The sequence below is a fragment of the Triticum aestivum genome, chromosome 2D (genome assembly GCF_018294505.1).
Source record: "Triticum aestivum cultivar Chinese Spring chromosome 2D, IWGSC CS RefSeq v2.1, whole genome shotgun sequence".
Classification (NCBI taxonomy): domain Eukaryota; kingdom Viridiplantae; phylum Streptophyta; class Magnoliopsida; order Poales; family Poaceae; genus Triticum; species Triticum aestivum.
Genome location: NC_057799.1, coordinates 20,403,078 through 20,425,880, shown reverse-complemented (window position 1 = coordinate 20,425,880; position 22,803 = coordinate 20,403,078). Strand labels below are relative to the sequence as shown.

Here is a 22,803-nt window from a genome sequence, read left to right as displayed (position 1 = left end):
TATGAAGCAATGTAAACAAAACTTGGAATTCCAAAATAGTCTTTTGAGAAGTTGCGGATATTTTTCAATCAACAAGAACAAAATTTCTGAACATGATGTTTTAAACTTTCAAATACTTCTAAAAAATTGAACAAATTTTGAAAACATGAACATATTTTAAGCCCGAACAAAATTTCGGAATTGCAAACATGTTAGTGATTTACAAAAAAAATGAAGGTACGAGCATTTTTTGGAAAAAAAAGTGAACATCTTCGAATTTAGAAACAGTTTGGAAACAAAATAAGAAATTCTTTTGAAATTCTGAACAATTTTCCGAGATTTGAACAGAAGAAAAATTGAAAAAGGAACATTTTTCGAAATTTTGAAAAATTCAAAAAATTTCTTGAATTTTTTTAGAAATAAAAAATTATGAGGAAAGAAAAGAAACATAAAAAACTTGAAACATTTGGCCAGTCCAGTCGGGGGCTCCCTGTGTGAAGCCCTAACTATATTTCGCAGTGGGCCGCACATAAGATTTTTCCCTGTATCACGGCCCGTGTCAACGGTCAACGCACCGTGCGCTACTGCGTGCCTATATAAACACGTCGAACGCACAGAGAGCTCCTAGAGGCGCCCAACCAGCAAGCCGACGTTTGCTCCGATGGAAGGGGAGACTGCCACGTTGATGGCGCGCCGCGGCAGCATCTACGGCAAAGATGGCGAGGAGGAGAAGCTGCCGACGTACGACGCCGGGGGCGGCAATCGCCACGCGGCGGCCGAGGAGGTGGACGCACGCGGTGGCCGCGAGCTCATGGAGCGGGTGTTCAAGGCCGTGGACGACGACGGCGAGAGGTTCCTCCGCCGGCTCAGGGACCGCCTCGATCGGTAAGCCCAGCACCGCTACACTCGTAAATCGATCAATCTTAGCGTTTAACCATGCATGCACAAGAAGCAGCAGGAGAAAGCCGACCTGTTTCCTTCCTGTTTGAGCCGTACGTAGCTTGAGATCATCTGACACAGTGGTTTGGATGCAGGGTGGGCATGGAGCTTCCGCAGATCGAGGTGCGGTATGAGCACCTCTCCGTGGAGGCGGACGTCCACGTCGGCAAGCGCGCGCTGCCGACGCTCATCAACGCTGCCATCAACACACTCGAGGTATGTATATCAGTTCAAAGATTGGCATATGAAGTTACTCTCTCGATAAGTAGTGATCTAAACCATCTTATACTAGTTTACTGAGGAAGTAGAAGAGAAGAACTTGAAATAAGCCGATTGGCATCTCCATCCTATTCTTTCTTTCTACTCTCTATGTTTCAAAATAAGTGTCTTAACTTTGTTCTAATTTAGTCCAAAGTTATACTAAAATTGAGACATTTATTTTGAGACGAAGGGAGTATTTTTCATCGCGAGGAGTAAAGCATAGGATAGTTAAGCAATCCCTGTGCCCATTTTTCTTCAATCCGATGTGGAATATTCAGGCTGTCATTGATTTTTACAGAAAATTTCGTAGAAAACAGATGACATTTCTCATTGAACAAGACATCCATTTTCTTTTTCCTTTCTTTCAGGCTCTCATAAAAAAAAGTTTACTCAAAAAAGGAGAGAGCCAATTTCGTGGACACAAATACAAATACAAATAATCGTAAATAGCGATAGGTGTGTGCGAGTGTAGGTGGCAAAAAGGTGACACGATAGCCAACCTCGTTTATTCCTTTTGGTACCGGCCGGCCACATATTAGTGTGCTCCGCCACTCAAGTAAATGAACTCCCAGTCAAACCGAAAAGGACGTGACTCCCACGAGAATCCAATGAAACCAACTTAGAGCATAGTTAATAACATCTTTTTTTTTGCGGGAGTAGTTAATAACATCGACTGTTGGCTATAAGGAGATGTGACCTCACTTGAAGGCTTCATAAAAAACACTCATACTACGTGCATAAGCTCACTCCATGAGCAATCAGGGGGTGCAAACAGAGCCCGCTTCACTCTCGCTCTTCTCTTCTCTTCTCACTCCTCCAAGTAGAATTTTAATGACATGGCAAGTCTTATAGCCCGCTGACTAGATCTTATTAGACTTGCACTTACAATGAAAACTTTGTGGAAACCACAATTGAAAATTCCTAAAAATTATATAAAAAATATACTAGGGTACATTGAAAGGGGCGGTGTTCTATCAGCGTGTGAAATTTCAAAGTTCAAACACAAAATCATATACGAGGTAGAATAATCCTGGTGTTTCCAGTCATGTGCCAATGTTGATCATCTCTCCCTGTACGCCTAAGGCCTTGTACAAAGCAACGTGCTTAAAAAATAAATTAGATTTTCTTTAGAAACCGATGCTTATTTATAGGGTATAGACGTTTAATTAGACACCTCTCTCTCTCTCTCTCTCTCTCTCTCTCTCTCTCTCTCTCTTATTGAACTAGAGTTAGTAGTCGCAATGGCTAGTAGCGCGAGCGAATCTGCCGTTGGTCGTGGGTTTGATTCCTAGCTAGCGTGCTCATTCTTTTTATTTTTCACCGCACGCTACCGCATATGGGCCGGCCCAGGCGAGTAATTTCTCACGTTTGTGCAAGGCTAGCCCCAATGTGCATGGGTTACGGGCCAGGATAAGCAAGATGTCAGGCTGGTTTGGGCTTCCCTGGACGGGAAACAAACTGTTTCCAAGGAGGCTCTAGCGCAACACCCTATGCCTCATTACGCATGTCAAATACTCAAGTTGCTTGTTGAGTGCACGTAACTGTTAATTACGGAGCCAATGGCTGGAGTACTCGACCATTTTTCTCTTGTATTTTCAGATTTAAAATATATGTACAAACTTAGCATTAGACAGGTACTGTATTTTGCTATCTCTTTAGTGGCGAGATCCTATTTGACGCTCGTGAGCGCCAGAAAGTCATGGTTTCGATGAAGCTCGGCCTCCCGACGCCCCAGTTTGGGCTGGCCCACGGTCGCTTCGCTGTTTCTTCTCTTTTATTTTATTTTCCACTTTTTTCCTTTTTATTTTGTCTGTATTATACAAAGTTCATTGCGTGTTACAAAATGTTCATCCAATGTTTACGGTACATTACAAAAAGTTAACCATGAATTATAAAAATGTTCATCGTATATTAGGAAGTGTTAAATGAATAACAATAATACAAATGTTCACTGTGTTTTTGATTAGTTCAGCGTATATTTCACAAATGTTCACTGTGTATTCATAAGATGTTCAACCTGTATTCCAAAATAATCAATGCATATTAAAAAATTATTCAATGTATATATTTATATTGTTACAAAAATGTTCATCGTATAATACAAAAGAATTCAGCATGCATTATTAAAATGTTCATACTACGTTAAAAAATGTTAAGTGTGTATTTTCAAAGAATGTTCACCTATATAAAAACAAATTAGAGTACAGTATTTTTTTGAAAAATAAAAGGTGCCCAAATTAAATACCAAGGAAGAAAAAAATGACCAAAGAGGGTGCTACAGTAATCCAACTGCTACAGGCATGTACATGTGTCTACTGTAACCGTCTTCTACAGTCCAGTAACGTAATGCTAGTTTGCCCAGCCCAACATGCTCGATTGTGTGTGTTGCCTCTGCTGTTTGACGCTTGCGGGCGTCGAACAGGGGCATTTCCTGTACGGCGCATGTGGCGCCCGTTATAGGCTTAACTGACATTTTTTTCAAATTCAACGAACTTTCTTCCAAAATGAATTGTACTTTTTTCAATTTGGTGACCTTTCAAAAAAAAGATGAAAATTTTCAAATTCAATTATTTTTTTAATTGCAATGCATTTTTCCAAAATCTTTGATGAACCTTTTCGAAGTTTGTGAACATATTTTGCCGTCTACATTTTTTTTATTTTTTGCCTTTTCTCTCTTTTTGAATTTTTTCATTTCCCCAAAAGTCTACGGTTGATTGGTTAGCTGGTCAACCATGACCGGTCAACGCGATCGAGCGATCAGGGAAACCAGTCGAATGTTGGCCTTCTTCTCGGGCGCCGAAGGCGCCCTATAGGAGATCCCTCGAAAAGGACGTCTCTCTATAGTGCAAACCATGATACAAGCTTTGTTAGCCCGTTCAACTCAAACATGCACGGTTTTCTCTCTATTTTGTTCTTTTTGGTCCAGAAAAGCCCAACTTTCCGAAACCACTCGAGAGGGCCGAACCAGAGAGAAAAGTCATGAAGCCGCCCGCTGGAGACGAGTATATACCTCGTCTGCAGTGCCAAGGACATATCACATATAGCGTACGGGTACTTGGCCTGAGGTAACATCCACCACCTCGGCTAAACCTAAGCAAAAGAAAAAGAGCTCAATCCTTCCAACGCACAAGCCGCATTGTTTTTCCCTATTTGTTCAGTGCCAGATGTTGGTTTTGCTTTTCTGTTTTCCCTTTTCTTACTTCTATATTATGAAAATATTTCATTATACATAAATTTTATTACTTAGTTTTTAAAAATGTTTGTGGACTGTAAAATTTTAAGAAAATAATTGTAATATTGAAAAAAAATATTGTGGCATTCAAAGACTTCCAGAAGATTTTAAATAATGTTCATGAATATATAAAAGAAATTGTGAAATTTGACGAAATTTTTTGAACCATCCAAGAAAATGTTTCTCTCATTTAAAAAAAGTTCACATAGTCGAAAAAAAGTTCATAAATTTTATAATTTTATAAAATGTAAAAACAATTGCATACTTTGTCGAAAAAATGTTTGTACCAATTAAAAAAATTCACATAACTAAATGTAAGTTCAGGACATTTTAGAAAAATAGTTATGAAATGTAAAATATTGTTCACGTAATTTGTCAAAAAGTTCATAACATATAGAAAAATATTGGTGCCACTTAAAAATTGTTCATAAAACACTGAAGAAATGTTTTTGCACGTTGTCCAAAAAATTGTTCATGCCATTTTTTAAAATGTTCAACCTGTGTTTAAGAATGTTCAATATGTATTCGACAAATGTTCAGTGTACATTCTACAAACATTCAACATGTATTCCGATAAATATTCAACATGATTTTGAAAAGTATCTGAAAAATGTTTAACATGTATACGAAAAATATTTAGTGTGTATTTAAACTAGTTGACATGTATGTGAAAAGCCAAAAAAAATGATAAAGAACAAAATACATGAAATGTATAAAAAAGGAAAAAAGAAAGACAAAAAACCCGGACCGAACCTTCCTAAAACCGTTTGGAAGGTTCCCGAGGCCACCTTTTATAACATGGCTGGAAACGTTGTTGGGCCGGCATAGTAGGACATAGTAGCTAGAAAAGCTTGTGGTTGTGCGATGTGTTGTTTTATCTTGTAGTAGGCAAGATATATCATCCACGCGGATCCGTTGGCCGCCTCCTTTGCCGTCTTCGGCAGCGGTGGTGGTGCAGCGGGCTTGGACCGCCATACTCTTGGGTCCCATGCATTAGCCCACAATGTCCCTACATCGTTGTATCGTGCTGTAGCTTCTTGGACTCACCATTTTCTGTTATATGTCCCCGCGCCATTGCTCCATTCACCGTACACGTCGCTAGTCATGCAACATGCTAAAATTTATGTCTTCACACGAATTCATAAAAAAGCTGAATGTAGTGTGTAAATTCGCAAGACTAGCGACATCTTTTTGGAAACACCTATAATATATTTATACTCACACAAATTATAGGTAAACTGTTTTGAATTTTAGATCCAAAGAAATACAAAGTAAATCGCACAACTAAGAATTACGGTGGTGTCTCTTGTGGACATCTTCTCCGGAGTATCAATGTTTTCAAAGCGAAAAACTCTCAAGATTTCCGTAAAAAGACATCAATCAGTTCGGAGCAGCGATGATCCCATTTTTCTCCCACATGAACTTGATTACAAACAAGCAATAAGGTTTCTAAAACGGCCTTGATTTGCATATCCAAAAAGACGGGAAGACGTAAGAGATAAACGGACTTGGGCCGGAGATAATCCCATAGAAGTATAGGTCGTTGGGTCATAAAATATTCACATAGTGTCAAGGTAAGATTTCAATTTTACAAAGAATCAAACCAACAAAAACAGCAAGGCACAATAACATAAACTTATTTTTTTCGAGAGCATGCAATATATTGTGCCTTAGATTTATAGAAGGTAGAGGGTAAATTACAAGAATAGAGGCAAGCTCCCACCACATAGCGGTGAGTAGCGAACACCACTCCAACTCAAACGAAAACAAGACAACTTCAACATGAAAGGGCATGTCCTAAGGTGATCAACAAAGCCACGTCTCGACCAACGTCAGTCACCTCCAAAGAGCAACAACTCCAAGCGAACTCTCCTTGTCGACGCACCAACCACCCTTGTTTGCCGAAAAGATTTGGCAGGTGGGTGGCGGGACTCAGACAGCCTCAAGAAAGTCATCGTCTTGGACTCACCCGCGACGGCACACATAGCGCCCTTGACAAACAATCCAGAACCGCGGCGGAGACCAGCAGAACCGCTATACCTCCATAACATAAACTCATCATATCAGAAAATGAGGACAAAAACGTCTATACCTCAATGGCACCGCCAAAGAAAGAATTAGAGTAACTTTGTTCATTAAAAAAACACCATGACACCACAAGATGTCGACAAACACAAAACTCTTACCACCACCAGCCACCTACCTCTTAGTGCCAAGATGGCAACTAGAAGCAAGGGGACCGGAAGTATCTCCGACCGCGGCGGTTGTGCCCACCGCACCCTGAAACCCTAACTCTCTCTAAATAGGCTCGCTACTACTTCAAAAAGACCACCTACTTGGTGTAACTTGCTGCTTGTCATATATGTCTCAAATTCACTACCCTTGATGCTTTATTACAGGGGCTCATAAGCATATTTGGTTTGTCAAACAAAAGGAGGATTGAGATACTCAAAGATCTCAGTGGCATTCTCAAGCCATCAAGGTAATTAACTGTTCTTGCCAAAAATCGATTGAGGATATTAGTACTAATTTACACTTATACATGGAAAATGGTTTATCTTTTTTCAAACAAGACAAGTCTCGTTTGTGATTCACATACTAAAATAATCTAACATCAGTCAAGATACACTTTCCTGAAGAGCTATATCTTCTTATTGCTGTCAATGTAGTTACTTTAACTCTTATATTTCAAAAAACTACACCATTGCCATTGTTCCTCTGAGCTATGTATTGAATTAAACTACTTATGATAGGTTGACACTTCTTCTTGGACCCCCGACATCAGGGAAAAGCACACTTATGCAAGCACTAACTGGGAAGCCTGATAAAAATCTCAAGGTTGCATTTTTTCAAGAATTAACAAACCATCGGTTGATTATGTGTGCTTGTTGGATGCTAAATCACCTAATGACCACAGGTATCTGGCAATATCACATATTGTGGTCATGACTTCTCAGAGTTCTATCCCGAGAGAACTAGTACATATGTCAGCCAGTATGATCTACACAATGGAGAGTTGACAGTTAGAGAGACATTGGACTTCTCCAGACTATGTCTAGGCACTGGTGTTAGACATGATACACTCTTAGAATTAGCAAGGAGGGAGAGGAATGCAGGCATTAAGCCTGACCCTGAGGTTGATGCTTTCATGAAGGCAATTGCAGAACAAGGAAATGACACTAATGTTATCACGGATCTTACTCTCAAGGTGAGGGTCTATTGTTTATTATCCTTTTAGAAGTTAATAGTCAAGAGAACATGGTTGAGATAACTAGTTTGCCCATTTATTTCTTTTAACGTATGACAATGAGGTTGTGCAAGAATTTTGTTTTCTATTACTTCTCATAATTATGAATGCACATGGATGTATCATTTTGACGTCCGTTTAAAAAGTTAACACTTCTATTCCTCATGCAAACTGAACCTCAAGTTTCTCAACAGGCATTCGTGATTCACTCTGATAATTGAGCATATAAAACTCTGCAGGTGCTTGGCCTTGACATTTGTGCTGATACTATTGTTGGAGATGAGATGAGAAGAGGAATTTCTGGCGGACAAAGAAAACGTGTAACAACTGGTATGCGTGCAATGATGCATATCATGTACATTAAAATATACATGAAAGGATTGGTCATTTTCTTCATGAAATTTTGTTTTCTCACTACATCTTGAATCCTAATAAGTATACTCCCTCCTTCCATATATATAGGGCCTAATACACCTTTCGAGGTAGCATTTGACCAATGATAAAATTATTAGTATATGAGATGTATGGAATAAAAATTATATCATTAGAAACTTCTTTCACATACGAATTCGATGGTATGCTTTGTGTAACATGCATGTCATATATCATTGTGCTAACCCGTGGTCAAAGGTAACCTCGAAAAATGTATTAGGACCTATATAAGTGGAAGGAGGAAGTAACATATAAAGATGATACATAATTCACATGAATTTGCGGCCTAAATAGTTGTTATTCCTTTCAAATAGCTTATTTTCTTGTCTCCGGTGATAAGAGTTAGTAGTTTGCTATGTGAGATATAATTGCACATGATAAAACAGTGGATCTTAGTCTACCTCTTGCATTTCTCTCAGTACCTCTATCTACAAGGTGTCCGCGTCAGTAATTTCCCTTGTTAAATTATTGATAAATGTATTTTTCTCACATATATTGTGCATGAAATAATTTATCACCTACATAAGGAATAATATATTCATTATTGACACATCAATAGTCCTAAGCTTGGGCTTTATTATTCCTTGTTACTACAGGAGAGATGCTAATCGGACCTGCAAGAGCTTTGTTCATGGATGAAATATCTACAGGGCTTGATAGTTCTAGCACATTTCAGATTGTCAAATACATCAGACAGATGGTCCATGTGATGAATTATACAGTAATGATCTCTCTCCTCCAGCCTCCACCTGAGACATACAATCTATTCGATGACATCATTCTGCTCTCAGAAGGGTACTTAGTTTACAATGGACCACGAGAGAACATCCTCGAATTCTTTGATAGTGCTGGTTTCCGATGTCCTGAACGGAAAGGAGTGGCCGACTTCCTTCAAGAGGTGACTTCCAGGAAAGATCAACAGCAATACTGGTGCTATGATTATGAGAATTATTGTTATGTCTCTGCCCTGGAGTTCTCTGAGCTTTTCAAGAGTTTCCATGCTGGAAAGAAGCTCCAGATAGAGCTTCAAATTCCTTATGACAAATCTAGAATACATCCTGCTACATTGGCAATACAGAAGTATGGATTATCTAATTGGGAGTCCCTGATGACAGTGTTGTCAAGAGAGTGGTTGTTGATGAAGCGCAACTCCTTCCTATACACATTCAAGTCATTTCAATTGCTTGTCCTGGCAATCGTAACCATGACTGTGTTTCTCAGAACACAGATGCCTCACGAGAATTTTTCAGATACCGTCAAATTTAGTGGTGTTTTGACATCCTCTTTGATCACCATCATGTTCAACGGGTTTTCTGAGGTACAGATGACAATTAAAAAACTCCCAGTATTCTATAAACAAAGAGACTGCTTGTTCTTTCCAGCATGGACCTTTGGAGTTGCAAACATAATCTTAAAGCTTCCTTTTTCGCTCATGGAAACATCAGTTTGGACAATTGCTACATATTATGTGATAGGTTACGCACCTGCTCCAGCAAGGTATCTGCTTTTGTTTCTTTCCAAAAGTTTTCATTTTAATAATTTATTATTAGTATAATTTACCGTATTAACTTTCATTTGATGTTTTCGTTGGTCTAATTTTTTTAGGTTCTTTAGTGCATTGCTAGCATACTTTTGCACGCACCAGATGGCTGTGGCTCTGTTCCGGCTACTAGGTGCAGTTTTACAAACGATGGTTGTAGCCAATACATTTGGAATGCTTGTGATGCTACTGGTTTGCTTGTTCGGAGGATTTGTCATCCCCAGGCGTATGTTCTTTTGCCCAACGAGTTATCTAGCTAGTTATTGTGTTAAGCGCAGAACAACTACTGTTGAGGTTTTTGTTTTATTTCCTATGAAGGTTCCGGTGTGATTTACTGGGTTTCTTGATATGTATTTATATGCACAGATGATATCAAACCCTGGTGGATCTGGGCGTACTGGATATCTCCCATGATGTATAGCAACAATGCTATATCAGTCAATGAATTCCTTGACAGTAGGTGGGCTATTGTAAGTTTTTTTGTCACCACACTGTTCTTTTTCTTGTTTTACTTATATCAACTACAGGCAAGAGGACAAACCATTGTTCATATGATAAATATTTTTGATAGATATTGTTTGTTAACATAAAAGAATCTAGAACATCTCATGAGTTTTTCACCTCTACTTTATAGGATGTTTATACACCTAAAAAAATAAAAATAACATATCTGGAACTTATAGCACTTGTTTAATTGCAGCCAAATGTTGAGAGAAACATTGGTGCACTAACAGTAGGAAAGGCTTATCTCAAATCCAAAGGCTACTTTACGGGTGAATGGGGGTATTGGCTTTCCATTGGAGCTATGATAGGATTTATGATTCTCTCTAACATTCTCTACATTTGTGCTCTTACATTTCTGAACTGTAAGCACTTCCCCTTTCCTTCATATTTTCCTGGTATTTACACTTGTTTGATACCCACTTATATAATATTTTCCATACAGCCCCTAACAGTTCAAAGGGTGTGGTTTCTGATGGTGACACTGAAAATATGTTGAAAAAAGGATCAACAAATCAAAAACAGATGGACCAGGTTAACTATGGTATGGTAGTAGCATATATGCTTCTCATAAATTATCTTTAATCCAAATTGGTTATCAAATCTTCGCTTTTCTCAAACTGTTGATGTCATTTTTTTCAACAAGGTTCCATTTGAATGGTAGTTCTATGGTATGCTTTGTGGAAAGGGAACATCATTTCTTATCCTACATTCCAAATGGGCCACAAATAATATAGATAGATTCATCATCCATATGTACATCTCACACTGTCATACTATGTATCATGAAGCATAAAGTTTTCTTCACACTACTTTTCATCTATCTACCATCTCATTATTTATCCTCTGACCTCATCATCATGTTAGGAATAGAAGAAGCAACGGACAGAAAAACTGAGACAGGCATGGTATTGCCATTCCAACCTCTTTCACTTTCTTTCAACCACATGAACTACTATGTCGACATGCCCGCTGTAAGTTTATATTGTAAAAAGATGTTCCAATTTTTTTAGTAACCAACTAGCGCAAAGTTGATAAGACACATCATAGTTGGACTAGAAATTAGCCTGCCTGTCTTCATCTTGTATAGAAAGATATATGCATCTTTGTCTAGCATGTACATTACCTCTTGATCAGTGTTAACTAAGAACACCTGCAATATCATATCATTACCTAAATGTAGTTTCAGGTATGGGTGTGTCTAGGACTTAGTCAACTAAGACTTCACGAAGTCTCAGTTGACTTACGTCACATATTGTTGATTTGGCCCATTTTTCCTCTGTGGTTAGTGGGTTCTAATTTTCCCTTGTTATGGGATGAGTTTTGGGCTTTTCTTTGTTTGTTTTTGTTTTGTTTGGGCTGTTTTTTTTTGTCAAGGAAGAAAAGCCACACCGTAGAACAGACACAACCAACGACAAGAAATCCTTTCGTTTCCTGCTACTTGTTCGTTTCTTCTTATTTTTGTCAAAAAGAGCCACATTAAAATTGTTGCATGTACAAGTAGCTTGGTCTCTGTGTGTGCGCACTTTGACTGAAGTTGGGTTCAGTTGGTGAAACCCCACGGACATGTCTAGTTCACACTCTCACTGGTGTGTGCTGTCAATGTACCCCCAAAATACTTTCAGTACAATTGAGGAGAATGTGCTCCATAAGCTCTTCTTACAAAATCAGTTCTTCAATTATAACAAATACAGAGGTGCTCGAAACCTGACAATGGCTACTTCAAAAAAAATTACTGACCACATTTCTAGTGACCTGAGAAAGAAGATAAGAGAAAAAATGAAAAGAAGATGCAAAAAACAGGCTTAAATATGAGAAACAAAGATAATATCTCTATAAACAAATATAACACATTTTAGGTCACTATTTTATTTCTTAAAAAATTAAAAATGAAAAAAACTCTATATTGCACTCAGGTATGACTCCTTAATTCATTCATGGCTAACTTGATGTGTATGGGAGGAAACTTGAACTCTTAATTTAATTTAAATAATAAGGAAATCCATTTTTCTGAAACAAGAATTGAAGGCCTCCATGAGAAAAAAACTATTAAAATTGTTATTTTGTTGTCCCCCGACAAAACAAAGTGTATTACACCCATGTTGGAAGACATGTAGTTGCAGTCGAGGGGAGACACTTGCAGTTGAATGCCTAGTGTATAAAGTAGCAACTGCCTCGCCTCTCCCGCTGCTCCTTTGAAAAAAACAAAGTCCAATTGCAATGAGGGCAACACTTATAGTTGCATTCCTAGTGTACACATGCAACTACCTCGCGCCCATCTCCCGCCGACCTCCGACAAAACAAAGTTTAGTTGCATCCCTGTTGAAAAAACAAGCAGTTATATCCCAGTTCGATGCTCACAATTGCATGTCAATTGCCCACCTCTCCCCGTTGCCCCCTCCGACAAAGCAAAGTCCAGTTGCATCCGTGTTGGAAGACATGCAGTTACTGTCGAGAGCGATGCTTGCAGTTGCATGCCTACTATACACATGCAACTGCCCCCTTCGACAAAACAAAGTCCAATTGCAATCATGTTGTAAGACATGCAATTGCAGTCACGGGCGACACTTGCATGCTAGTGTATACACACGCAACTACCCTCTGCATCGTATCGGAAGACATGCAGTTGCATTCAGGGGCAACGCTTGTAGCTGCAAGTCTAACACATGCAACTACCCCTGGCTCACCCATCACCCCCACAAACAAAACAAAGTCCGGTTGCATCGTATTGGAAGACATGCAGTTGCAGTCAGGGGCGATGCTTGCAGTCGCATGCCTAGTACACACATGAAACTACCCCAAGCTCTCCCCTAATACGAAAAAATTTAGTCGCGTATGTGTTGGAAGACATGCAGTTGCAAATCGAGGGCAACAATTGTAGTTGCATGCTAGTGTATACACATGGAACTCCTCCATGTCGCCTCTTCGGCCGCCCCTTTGACAAAACAAAGTTTAGTTGCATCGTGATGGAAGAAATGCACTTGCAGTTGGGTGCCTACTGGCAAACATGCCACAAAACATCACTTGCGGTTGTGTTGAAGACATGCAACTATAGTTAGGGCTCACACGTGCAATTGCATGCATAGTGGTAGACATGCAACTCCCCCCCCCCCACACACACAAATAACTATGTTGCAATCGTGTTAAAGACATGCAATTGAAACCGGGCGCGGCCCTTGCAGTTGCGAGCCTAGGCACAGACATGCAACTGCCCTCACCGCACCTAACCTAGACAAACACCACTAAATTACTGTCATGTGGAAGACATGCAGTTGCAATCGGGGGCGACACTTGCATTTGCATGCCTAGTAGTAGGCATGTAACTTACTCCCCACTCCCCACAAACACAACTAAGTTGCAGTAGTTGCAATCGGGCATGATCGTTGCAGCTGCGAGCCTAGGCACAGATATGCAACTTCCTTCATCGCACCCAACCCTAACAAACACGAATAAATTACAGTCGCGTTGAGGACACAATTGCAATCGGGGGAGACACTTGCATTTGCGTGCCTAGTGCAGACATGCACCCCCTGCCCCCAAAGAAACATCACTAAGTTGGAGTCGTGTTAAATACATGTAGTTGCAGTTGGGGTGACACTTGTAGTTGCGTGCATAGTGGTAGGCATGCAACTGCCCCCTCCCAACAAAATAACACAGAGTTGTATTCGCGTTGAAAGACATGTACTTGCAGTCGGGGACAACACTTGAAGTTGCATGCCTAGTGGCAGGCATGCAACTGCGACTCCTTCAGACAAAACACCACTGAGTTGCAGTTGCAGCCGGGTGCAACACTTCTCGTTGCATGCCTAAAAACATACCACTGAGTTGCAGTCGCGTTGAAGACAAGCAGTTAAACTCAGATGCAACACTTGCATTTGCATGCATATTGATAGACATGGAACTGCCCCCTCTCCAACAAAACACTACTGAGTCGCATTCACGTTTTGAAGACATGTGGTTGCAGTCCCCCCTCCACCCGACAAACCATCACTAAGTTGTGGTCAAATTGAAGAAAAAAGAAAAACACCATCATCGGCACCTCCCCCTTCTCCCGGCCATTGGCAGCTCCATCAATTATGACACTCACTCCCCTCCCCCCTCTTCTTGTAGGCACATTCTTCCCCTTACAGTTGCATGCGGGGTGAAACATGTGCTGTTGCACATGCAACTAGGTGAAAAAATTGCCAAAAAAAGATTACAAGAAAGAGCCCAATCCCAAAGCAAAAAGGTAGAAAAAAGAAAAGAAAATTAGAAAAGGGAAAGGGGAAAACAAAAACAAAAATGAAACCATGAATTAATTTTTTTATTTAATAAGAAAATAAAAATAATAATGAATTTCGTTGCACACATACAGAGACATGCAACTACATGCATCCGGCTGAGTGCAAGCAGATCATTCAGTTGCACACAGACAATGAACATGCAATTACATGTGACCAACGGATGGGCAAAATGAATTAAATCTAAAACAAGATAATAAAAAACATACCTACCAGCCCGCCCATGCATCTAGCGCCTCGAAACCTAAGTTGCATGTGCATTGTGTATCTTGCAAAGTGTGCATGCAATTGCGTCTGGGGACAGACATACAATTGAATGATGAGTTTGAAAAAAACACCCTTCATTAGAAAAAAGAAAAAGAATAAAACCCAAAAACATAGACTAAATTTTAAAATATAAATAGAAAATAAAAATATAGAAAAAGAAAAATTGAAAACTAAAACAGTGAACAAAAATACACACATTATAGAAAAAAACAAGGCGGTCTCCTCCTAATTTCTTCATATTGCCGTACAGTCCATATGTCTTCGACAAGGACAACCGGAAAGGAAAAAAAAGGCCGTAGCTGAAAAAACAAAAGAAAAAAATACAATGACATGACGGCCAGAGAGCTTGGTATAAGAAAGAAAAGCTCGATGAACTCGGCTGGTTCGCACCAGCTCCTGTACGCGCTCCGCACATAACGAAAACGAGACTCTACATCAATTAGCACGAATCTTAACACATATTTATCCAATGGCCTAAACACGTGACTGAGACTTCGCTAAATCTCAGTAGACTAAGATTTAGCACAACCGTTTAGGTATAGGAGAGAGAAGAATCAAGGATTTTTTTTCTTTTGTCCAAAAGCATATCTAAACTGGTTACCTATACTTCATCCCATTGCTTCTACCTCTACCAATTGCGCAAATACACTCCAAAAAAACTCTACAACACATCAACCACCAATGATTCTAAAAGTTCGCAAAAAATCAATGATTCAAACATTTTCCATCACGCACCAGGCACCACACATTTTCGAACATAATTTATGAATTTTAAAGTTTTATTCAAATCCAAATTCAAACATAAATCATAGTGCATTGTCAATATAAATCATACATGGTCTCGTCAAGCAAACAAGAAGGAAACATCAAACAAGCATGAAGCATTCTCGCAAACAACAACAACAGCAACAACAGCAACAACAACAGCAACAACAACAGCAACAGCAGCAACAAAGCCTTTAGTCCCAAACAAGTTGGGGTAGGCTAGAGGTGAAAGCATTCTCGCAAAAAAAGGAAGCATGAAGCAAAGATCACTCAGGATGGCCATGGTTTGCCCACAACTCCTCCACAAGATCATCTCCTTATAGAATCTAGTTGGGCCACGCACAATAGCAAATCTAGATTGCAACACACTGAATATGTGCTCCACATCTTTCCTGGCACCTCTTTGAGCCCTCCCAATGTGAGTTTCACAAAACGCTGCAATCACTGCCCGACGTGGAGGGATGGCGGGTGGTCATGGAGGGCAGCGCTGTTCTCCTGTAGGCAAGGGCCGCCGGCGGCCCAGGTGGTGGCAGCAAGGTCGCGTGGCCGAGGTGCTAGGGCGAGGCAGGGAGAGTTTCATGTGGCCCGATTTGCTTTTAGGCTACAGCTCTGTGGATACCCATAGATGCGTACGAGGAGAGAGAACATAGGCTTTAGCCCCCAAAAATTAGGGAAAGTTCACATGATGGGTATGTTGTTGGAGCACGTTTTCAGCCCATTTAAAAAAAAATTGGGATAGGTGAGGGCTTTGAGCAATATTATTGGAGATGCTCTAAATTAGTAATTATAATGCTTTTTCAGATAATGTAGTTGAGACATGAATAAAATTTGTATATTGCTATGTAGGAAATGAAGTCACGGGGATTCATGGAAAGCCGACTCCAACTACTATCTGATATTTGTGGTGCATTCAGACCTGGTGTTCTGACTGCCTTAGTTGGGGTTAGTGGAGCTGGAAAGACCACTCTAATGGATGTACTGGCAGGTAGAAAGACAAGTGGAACCATTGAGGGGGATATCAGGCTTTCTGGCTACCCTAAAATACAAGAAACTTTTGCCCGTATCAGTGGTTATTGTGAGCAAACTGATATCCATTCACCAAATGTTACCGTGTATGAGTCTCTCATTTATTCTGCTTGGCTGCGCCTCTCCCCAGAAGTTAATGAGAATACCAGAAAGGTTTGTGCTCTATTTCTTAGTTTGGTTGCTTCCACATGCATGAACTCTTGCTTGATGCTACTCGAGCAAATCGCAGTGTTATCAACTGTAGAATTGTGTGTATGCGTGTGTTGTCCGTTAAGCACTAAGTGACACCATGCTTGTTGATGCATAATTATTTTGTTGATGTGCTTATTGAATGGACAGAATAACATATTTATTTTTTTGTTAAAGAAGAATTAGTTCCCTGACTTAGAAACTACATATTGAACACAGAGCCTCAATTTAGAATTTACTGATACATTCTGTAAAGGTTGTCTAACGCCAGATGATCCTGGGATAAAATGGATTGTTTATTTGGTATTTCGACATGTTTGATATACAATACGGTCAGAATTACAAGTGACACCCATAGTTTTATATAGCGGGCCTATCCCTCTTAGCGGCGGAACTCTTCTAAACGCTATAGCATGCTGTAGTGGTGCTACAGCGCACTATTTAAAATGTTTGCTCATGTGTTTGGACACAAGTCGCTTAGCACAGGACTATCGCGGAGCTATAGCGCGCTATTTAAAACCAATATTTTTTATCACGTTGTTATCACAACATTGTTAGTTTTATTTGAGTTACTACGCTTGGGCCCTGCTTAGCATTCATGATGCTGAGAATGTATATTTCATATCTTGGGAGTTGAAAGAATTAACTATTTCTGACAAACTTGATTTTATTGTAGGCATTTGTGGAGCAAGTGATGGCTCTTGTTGAGCTTGACGTAATGCGGGATGCTATGGTTGGTCTACCTGGTGTCAGCGGGTTATCAACTGAACAAAGGAAAAGGCTGACAATTGCCGTTGAACTTGTTTCAAATCCTTCAATTATCTTCATGGACGAACCAACATCTGGCCTGGATGCTAGAGCTGCAGCTATTGTTATGCGCACTGTGCAAAACACAGTTAACACAGGACGAACTGTGGTGTGCACTATCCATCAACCCAGTATTGATATCTTCGAGTCTTTTGATGAGGTTCTTGCAACAATGTTAATGTTATCTCTTATCTGGTCTGATTTTTGTCTCACGTGTTTAACTCTTGTATCTAACTGAAGAGGTTCTATTTTTCAGCTTCTATTGATGAAGAGGGGAGGACGGGTAACATATGCTGGCAAGCTTGGTCGGCATTCTAACATACTAGTTAAATACTTTGAGGTAAATAGTAAAGCGCAAAATTTAAGACTAGTAGAAGACACCACTAAAAGAAATAAGGAAATAAGAAAACAATTTAAATGGTTAAATTACTGCTCTGGAATATTCGATTGACCAATTAATTTACTATAACACACTCTATTTTTCTTTGCCAAATAAGCCTAATTCATTTTTTATTTGTGCAAAAGGAGGTTAAGACCCCCGGCCTCTGCATCAATTGATGCATACGGCCATCTTTATTTATTATTTAACATAGGTCTAACAAGAACATACATCAAGCAACCCGAAGCCACCACTCACACCTACAAAACTCGATTAGATGGAGTGCTCTCACTCCCCATATCTAAAATCGGTGTCGTCGCCGATCCATCCACATAACGCATCGGAACCCATAGCCGGTGCAGCAGACCTAAAGCGTACACCACATGCACACGTTTTAGACGCCGCCATCATCATCGAACCGCTGACCCATCTTCAGGAGAGAGATCTGCATCATCCTTGCCAGTCCGTCCATCCGTCGACGCCACCACGACACCCAACGGCGCCACCGCCCCGCGCTCGCCCGTCCAGATGCAAAGATTCTGGAAGATCTGTCGTGTGTAGCACCTGCCGACAAGGTATGACACAACGTAGCACCTGTAGGCCAGACATGACTTGACATCTCCACCGAAAGCTCCATGCAAGACGAAACCGCTCCACCTCCTGCCTCTGTCTTCCAGCTCTGCTCCACAAACAATGCACCCAAGAGAGAAAATGACACCGCAGTACCGCCATTGTCCGATCTGGAATACCAGATCCTAGGGTTTCCCCCGGAGCAGCACGAGTGGGTCGACAGTAGTTACACGACGATGCCTTCATCAAGGTAACGACGCAGAATGCCGCCATCACCTGCCATCAGCTCGGTTTTCACCGGCAACTATATGTCTTCCCGACTCGCACCAGGAACTAGATGGCGGATCTCGAGATCTGACCATCCAGCCTCAGGCCGACCACCTCCGACGAAGGAGATGGCCACCACCGCCAGCGGCACCGGCCAGATCAGATCTGACCGGAGGCGCCGACGACCAGTCAACCATGGCCACATCCTCTCTTGATCCGCCCTCCCCACGAAGCCGCCGGTGCAGCGCCGATCCGCCGGGAAAGACGAAGACCGAAGGGCGATCTCGCGCTGCCGGTCCCTCCAGACCGCGGGGCTGCAGCCTAGATCCCTGCCGTCCCCATCACCGGCGGGGCCCGGGCTTAGCCGGCGCACGTCTCTGGGGATAACGAGGTGGAGAAAAGGAGGGAGGGGGAGGCGGCCGGGGCTCTGGGGTTGGGCCCTTAATCGCCCTGGAGGGAGCGTTACGAGGGAGCCCTGGGAGCGCTAGGGAGCCTAATCGGTCATGGTAACCAAGTTCTAATATGAGCACAGCTGAATTTAGTTAGCATTCCAGAACTAGTGTGGGTCGATGTGGTTATTCTGGGAAAAAAAATCATGAGATTAGTATGAAAATATGCCAATCGTTCGAAGCTATTTTAAGCCATTTCTCATAGTTCACAGCGATGCAATAATAGAAGATGTAGATAAATTTGCTTTTCATGGCTGTATATACTATATGCGCACCAACTACATGGGGTACATTGTAATTCAAAGTTGATACAATTTTGGCCCTCGGGTGGATTCTTGATCATCCCTTTACAACTTTAGGAGAGCTCTTTCAATGGAAGTTTCATATACCACTTCAGCAGTTACCTAGATCTGAGATATAATTATTTTTCATTTGTGAAGATATACCATGTTTAATATGCAAATAAGAGGAACTTATTTAAGACAATGGTGGTTAATTCTAATGTGTAGTATCTTAATTCAGGCGATTCCAGGTGTTCCAAAAATAGAAGAAGGATACAACCCAGCTACATGGATGCTCGAAGTTACCTCTCCTCTAGCCGAGGCCCGCCTGAATGTAGACTTTGCTGAAATTTATGCCAATTCTGCATTTTACCGGTAAATATATTAGATATGCAATTCTATTAACAGTTTCTTACTGCAATTATCTTACATCGATGGCATTTAAACTGTGAATTGTGAATGCTCAGACAAACAAAACATATTCCCCCTTTTATGCTCTTAAATTTATTTTCATAAATATGTGCAGGAGCAATCAAGTCCTTATAAAGGAGATGAGCGTTCAACAGCCAGGCAGCCAGGATATGTCATTTCCTATAAAATATTCGCAGAATTTCCCAAATCAGTGCATGGCAAATGCTTGGAAGCAATTTAGATCCTACTGGAAGTTTCCACCCTATAACGCTATGCGGTATCTGATGACGGTTCTCTATGCTGTTTTGTTTGGTACAGTCTTTTGGGGCAAGGGAAAGAATGTGTATGGTTCTACTTTGTACTCCAATTTATCCTCAAATTGCATTCATTTATATGTTATAACTGCACCAAATTTGTGTCATGATGTTCGACCTGCTATGCTAATGCATCTTTTTTTATCTTCTGATTTACCATCTGCAGAGAGTCCGTGCAGGATATGTACAGTCTACTTGGAGCAATCTATGCTGCTGTTTTCTTCCTTGGAGCTTCTACTGTGTTCTCAGTTCTGCCAGTTGTGTCTACCGAGAGGACAGTTTTCTACCGTGAAAAGGCAGCAGGGATGTACTCTCCCCTGTCTTACGCATTTGCACAGGTAATTTTCTTATAGCTTCAGTAGTCACATATTAACTGAAACACTCCCTTCATACCATGTCTATGCAAAAATAGAAGATAGATGTATGGAGGAAGTAGTATCATGTGGATATACTTTAATCTTGTTCTAAGGAGAAGCACTTAACATCCAAGCTAAGATATGGCCAACAAACTAAACAGCAGATCATCTTCATTTTCCTTTACAGTTCAGTGATGAAGGAAGAAAAACAAACGATTGAAATGAATACTGTTCTGCTGAATGCAAGTAACTGAAATGTGTAAGCCAACTCATAATTTAATTGGATGTCATCATAAGCTGTATCTAAGTACTATTCACATAATTTTATTGGATGTCATCATAAGTATGTCCAAATGCATCAGCCACAAAAGTATGTCTAAATAAAATCATTAAAACTACCTCAATTTTTAATTAGTCTGGCTTAGAAGTTCAGGGACAAGCAGGGTAAAAAAATGGACTTTACTGACAGATCAGGTGGCAGGGGGTATAATATGGATTTCACCCATCTATTTAGCTTCTGAGATGGTGTTATATTTTGGAATATCCGCAGTCAAATATATGTTACTTCCTACGTTCACAAATATAAGATGTTTTGTATAACATACGGACTGAAATAAGTGAACAAACACACTAAAATGCTTCTATATACATTTGAATCAGAAAAAGGGTAAGGAATACAATTTACAAATTCTTACGTGCACACAAAAGTAAGTACTCAAAACTTGTCTCCTGAAACTGAGTGGTGTTTGCAGGCACTTGTCGAGTTCGTGTACAGTGCAGCTCAGGGTGTTCTATATACCGTTCTCTTCTACGGCATGGTTGGCTTCGAGTGGAAGGCAGACAAGTTGCTCTACTTCACATTCTTTCTTGCCGCATGCTTCGTCTACATCACATTGTATGGCATGATGCTTATTGCATGCACTCCCTCCTACCTTCTCGCGACCGTTCTTGTTTCGTTCACTATAATGCAGTGGAACATTTTTGCTGGGTTCCTCATATCCCGACCGGTAGGTGCTTCAGCGAGCTCCGTTCTTACAGCACTTGCCTCTGGAAACTAACTATTCAAGGTTCTGAGCTTGTGATGCAGCACCTAAAACCTTTTCTCTCTGCAGATGATACCTGTTTGGTGGAGATGGTTCTACTGGGCTGACCCGGTTTCCTGGACCATCTACGGTGTCATCGCGTCGCAGTTTGGCGATGACGACCGCATTTTGACCGCCCCTGGCCAAACTGGTGGCGTGGTGGTGAAGGATTTCTTGAATGATAAGCTGGGCTACAGGCACGACTTCCTTGGGTACGTTGTGCTGGGGCATTTCGCCTTCATCCTTCTCTTCTTCTTCCTCTTCGCCTACGGCATCAAGAAGCTCAACTTCCAGAAACGGTAGGAGGGTGACCACAGCCGGTGTGTGAATCCAAAGTCACCTCTTGTCCCGGCCGCCATTTTCCTTCTGGTGTGAAGTAATAAATGCAGTGTATACCATGCTCTGCGCTGCTGCGGAGATGTACTGAACTCGCTGGGAGCAGCTTGTAGTATTATATTGCACATATAAAATGTAATTTCTTCGTGTACGATATCATGATATCTTCTTTCTTAATAACATATTTTCCTTGTTTTTATTCTTTTCTGTTTACGCACTTCTTTACAAATTTAGAAGGATTTATTTGGCATATCCATCCTCCTACTTCCTGCCGTGGAGGCGTGGATGAAGGGGCGTTGACGAGGATATGACGAATGGAACCTCATATCCCCAGACCTGAAATGACGAGGGGAGAGTGCATATATACTTCGGGACTGAGATCAGCATCAATCATATGGTCATATCGCATACGGAATGTATCTCCAGCTGCTATAGCTAGTACTTCAGTGATCTAAACGCTTTTATATTTTTTTACGAAGTTGTTAGATAATAGCGAGAAATAAACGAGACAGAGAGACATGGATTTTTACATGAAAACCCTTGCGGGAGAAAACCACGGACGCACGAAGGCGCAATCACTATAAGGAGGAGTATTACAAGCACGAGACGACAGGCCGTCTGAAGTGTGACTACATGGGATATATAAGAGGGCAATACATGAGAGTCCTTGAAGGACAAGTAAACGAATTGTACTCGTACGTGTCGGTACCAACGCAAAGGCCCACACCGTTTGTACTACGTCTAGTCCAATACGGTATAATTTGGATCACAATTTAACAATCTCCACCTTGATCCAAATTCCCTCCAGTAGTCGAAGAAAAGTAAATAACTCCATCCAAATCAGCATAAACACCTTGTGCGTCAAAGTCCATAGGACTAGTGAGAAATACCAA

The 22,803-nt window shown here is 40.8% G+C and overlaps 1 protein-coding gene across 1 annotated transcript; it reads left to right on the top strand.

Moving 5' to 3' along the window:
• Nucleotides 1-613: 613 nt before the first annotated feature.
• Nucleotides 614-22,063, top strand: LOC123048378 (ABC transporter G family member 43). Its single transcript, XM_044471493.1, has 20 exons — nucleotides 614-864; nucleotides 1,014-1,134; nucleotides 6,811-6,893; nucleotides 7,165-7,249; nucleotides 7,329-7,619; nucleotides 7,898-7,988; nucleotides 8,687-9,587; nucleotides 9,696-9,856; nucleotides 9,997-10,100; nucleotides 10,331-10,496; nucleotides 10,577-10,675; nucleotides 10,999-11,105; nucleotides 16,290-16,622; nucleotides 17,335-17,625; nucleotides 17,722-17,805; nucleotides 19,653-19,786; nucleotides 19,938-20,165; nucleotides 20,303-20,474; nucleotides 21,245-21,499; nucleotides 21,605-22,063. Exons 1-20 carry the CDS (start codon nucleotides 641-643, stop codon nucleotides 21,875-21,877), a joined length of 4,203 nt encoding a protein of 1,400 aa, XP_044327428.1. The 5' UTR covers nucleotides 614-640; the 3' UTR covers nucleotides 21,878-22,063.
• The last annotated feature ends 740 nt before the right edge of the window (nucleotides 22,064-22,803 follow it).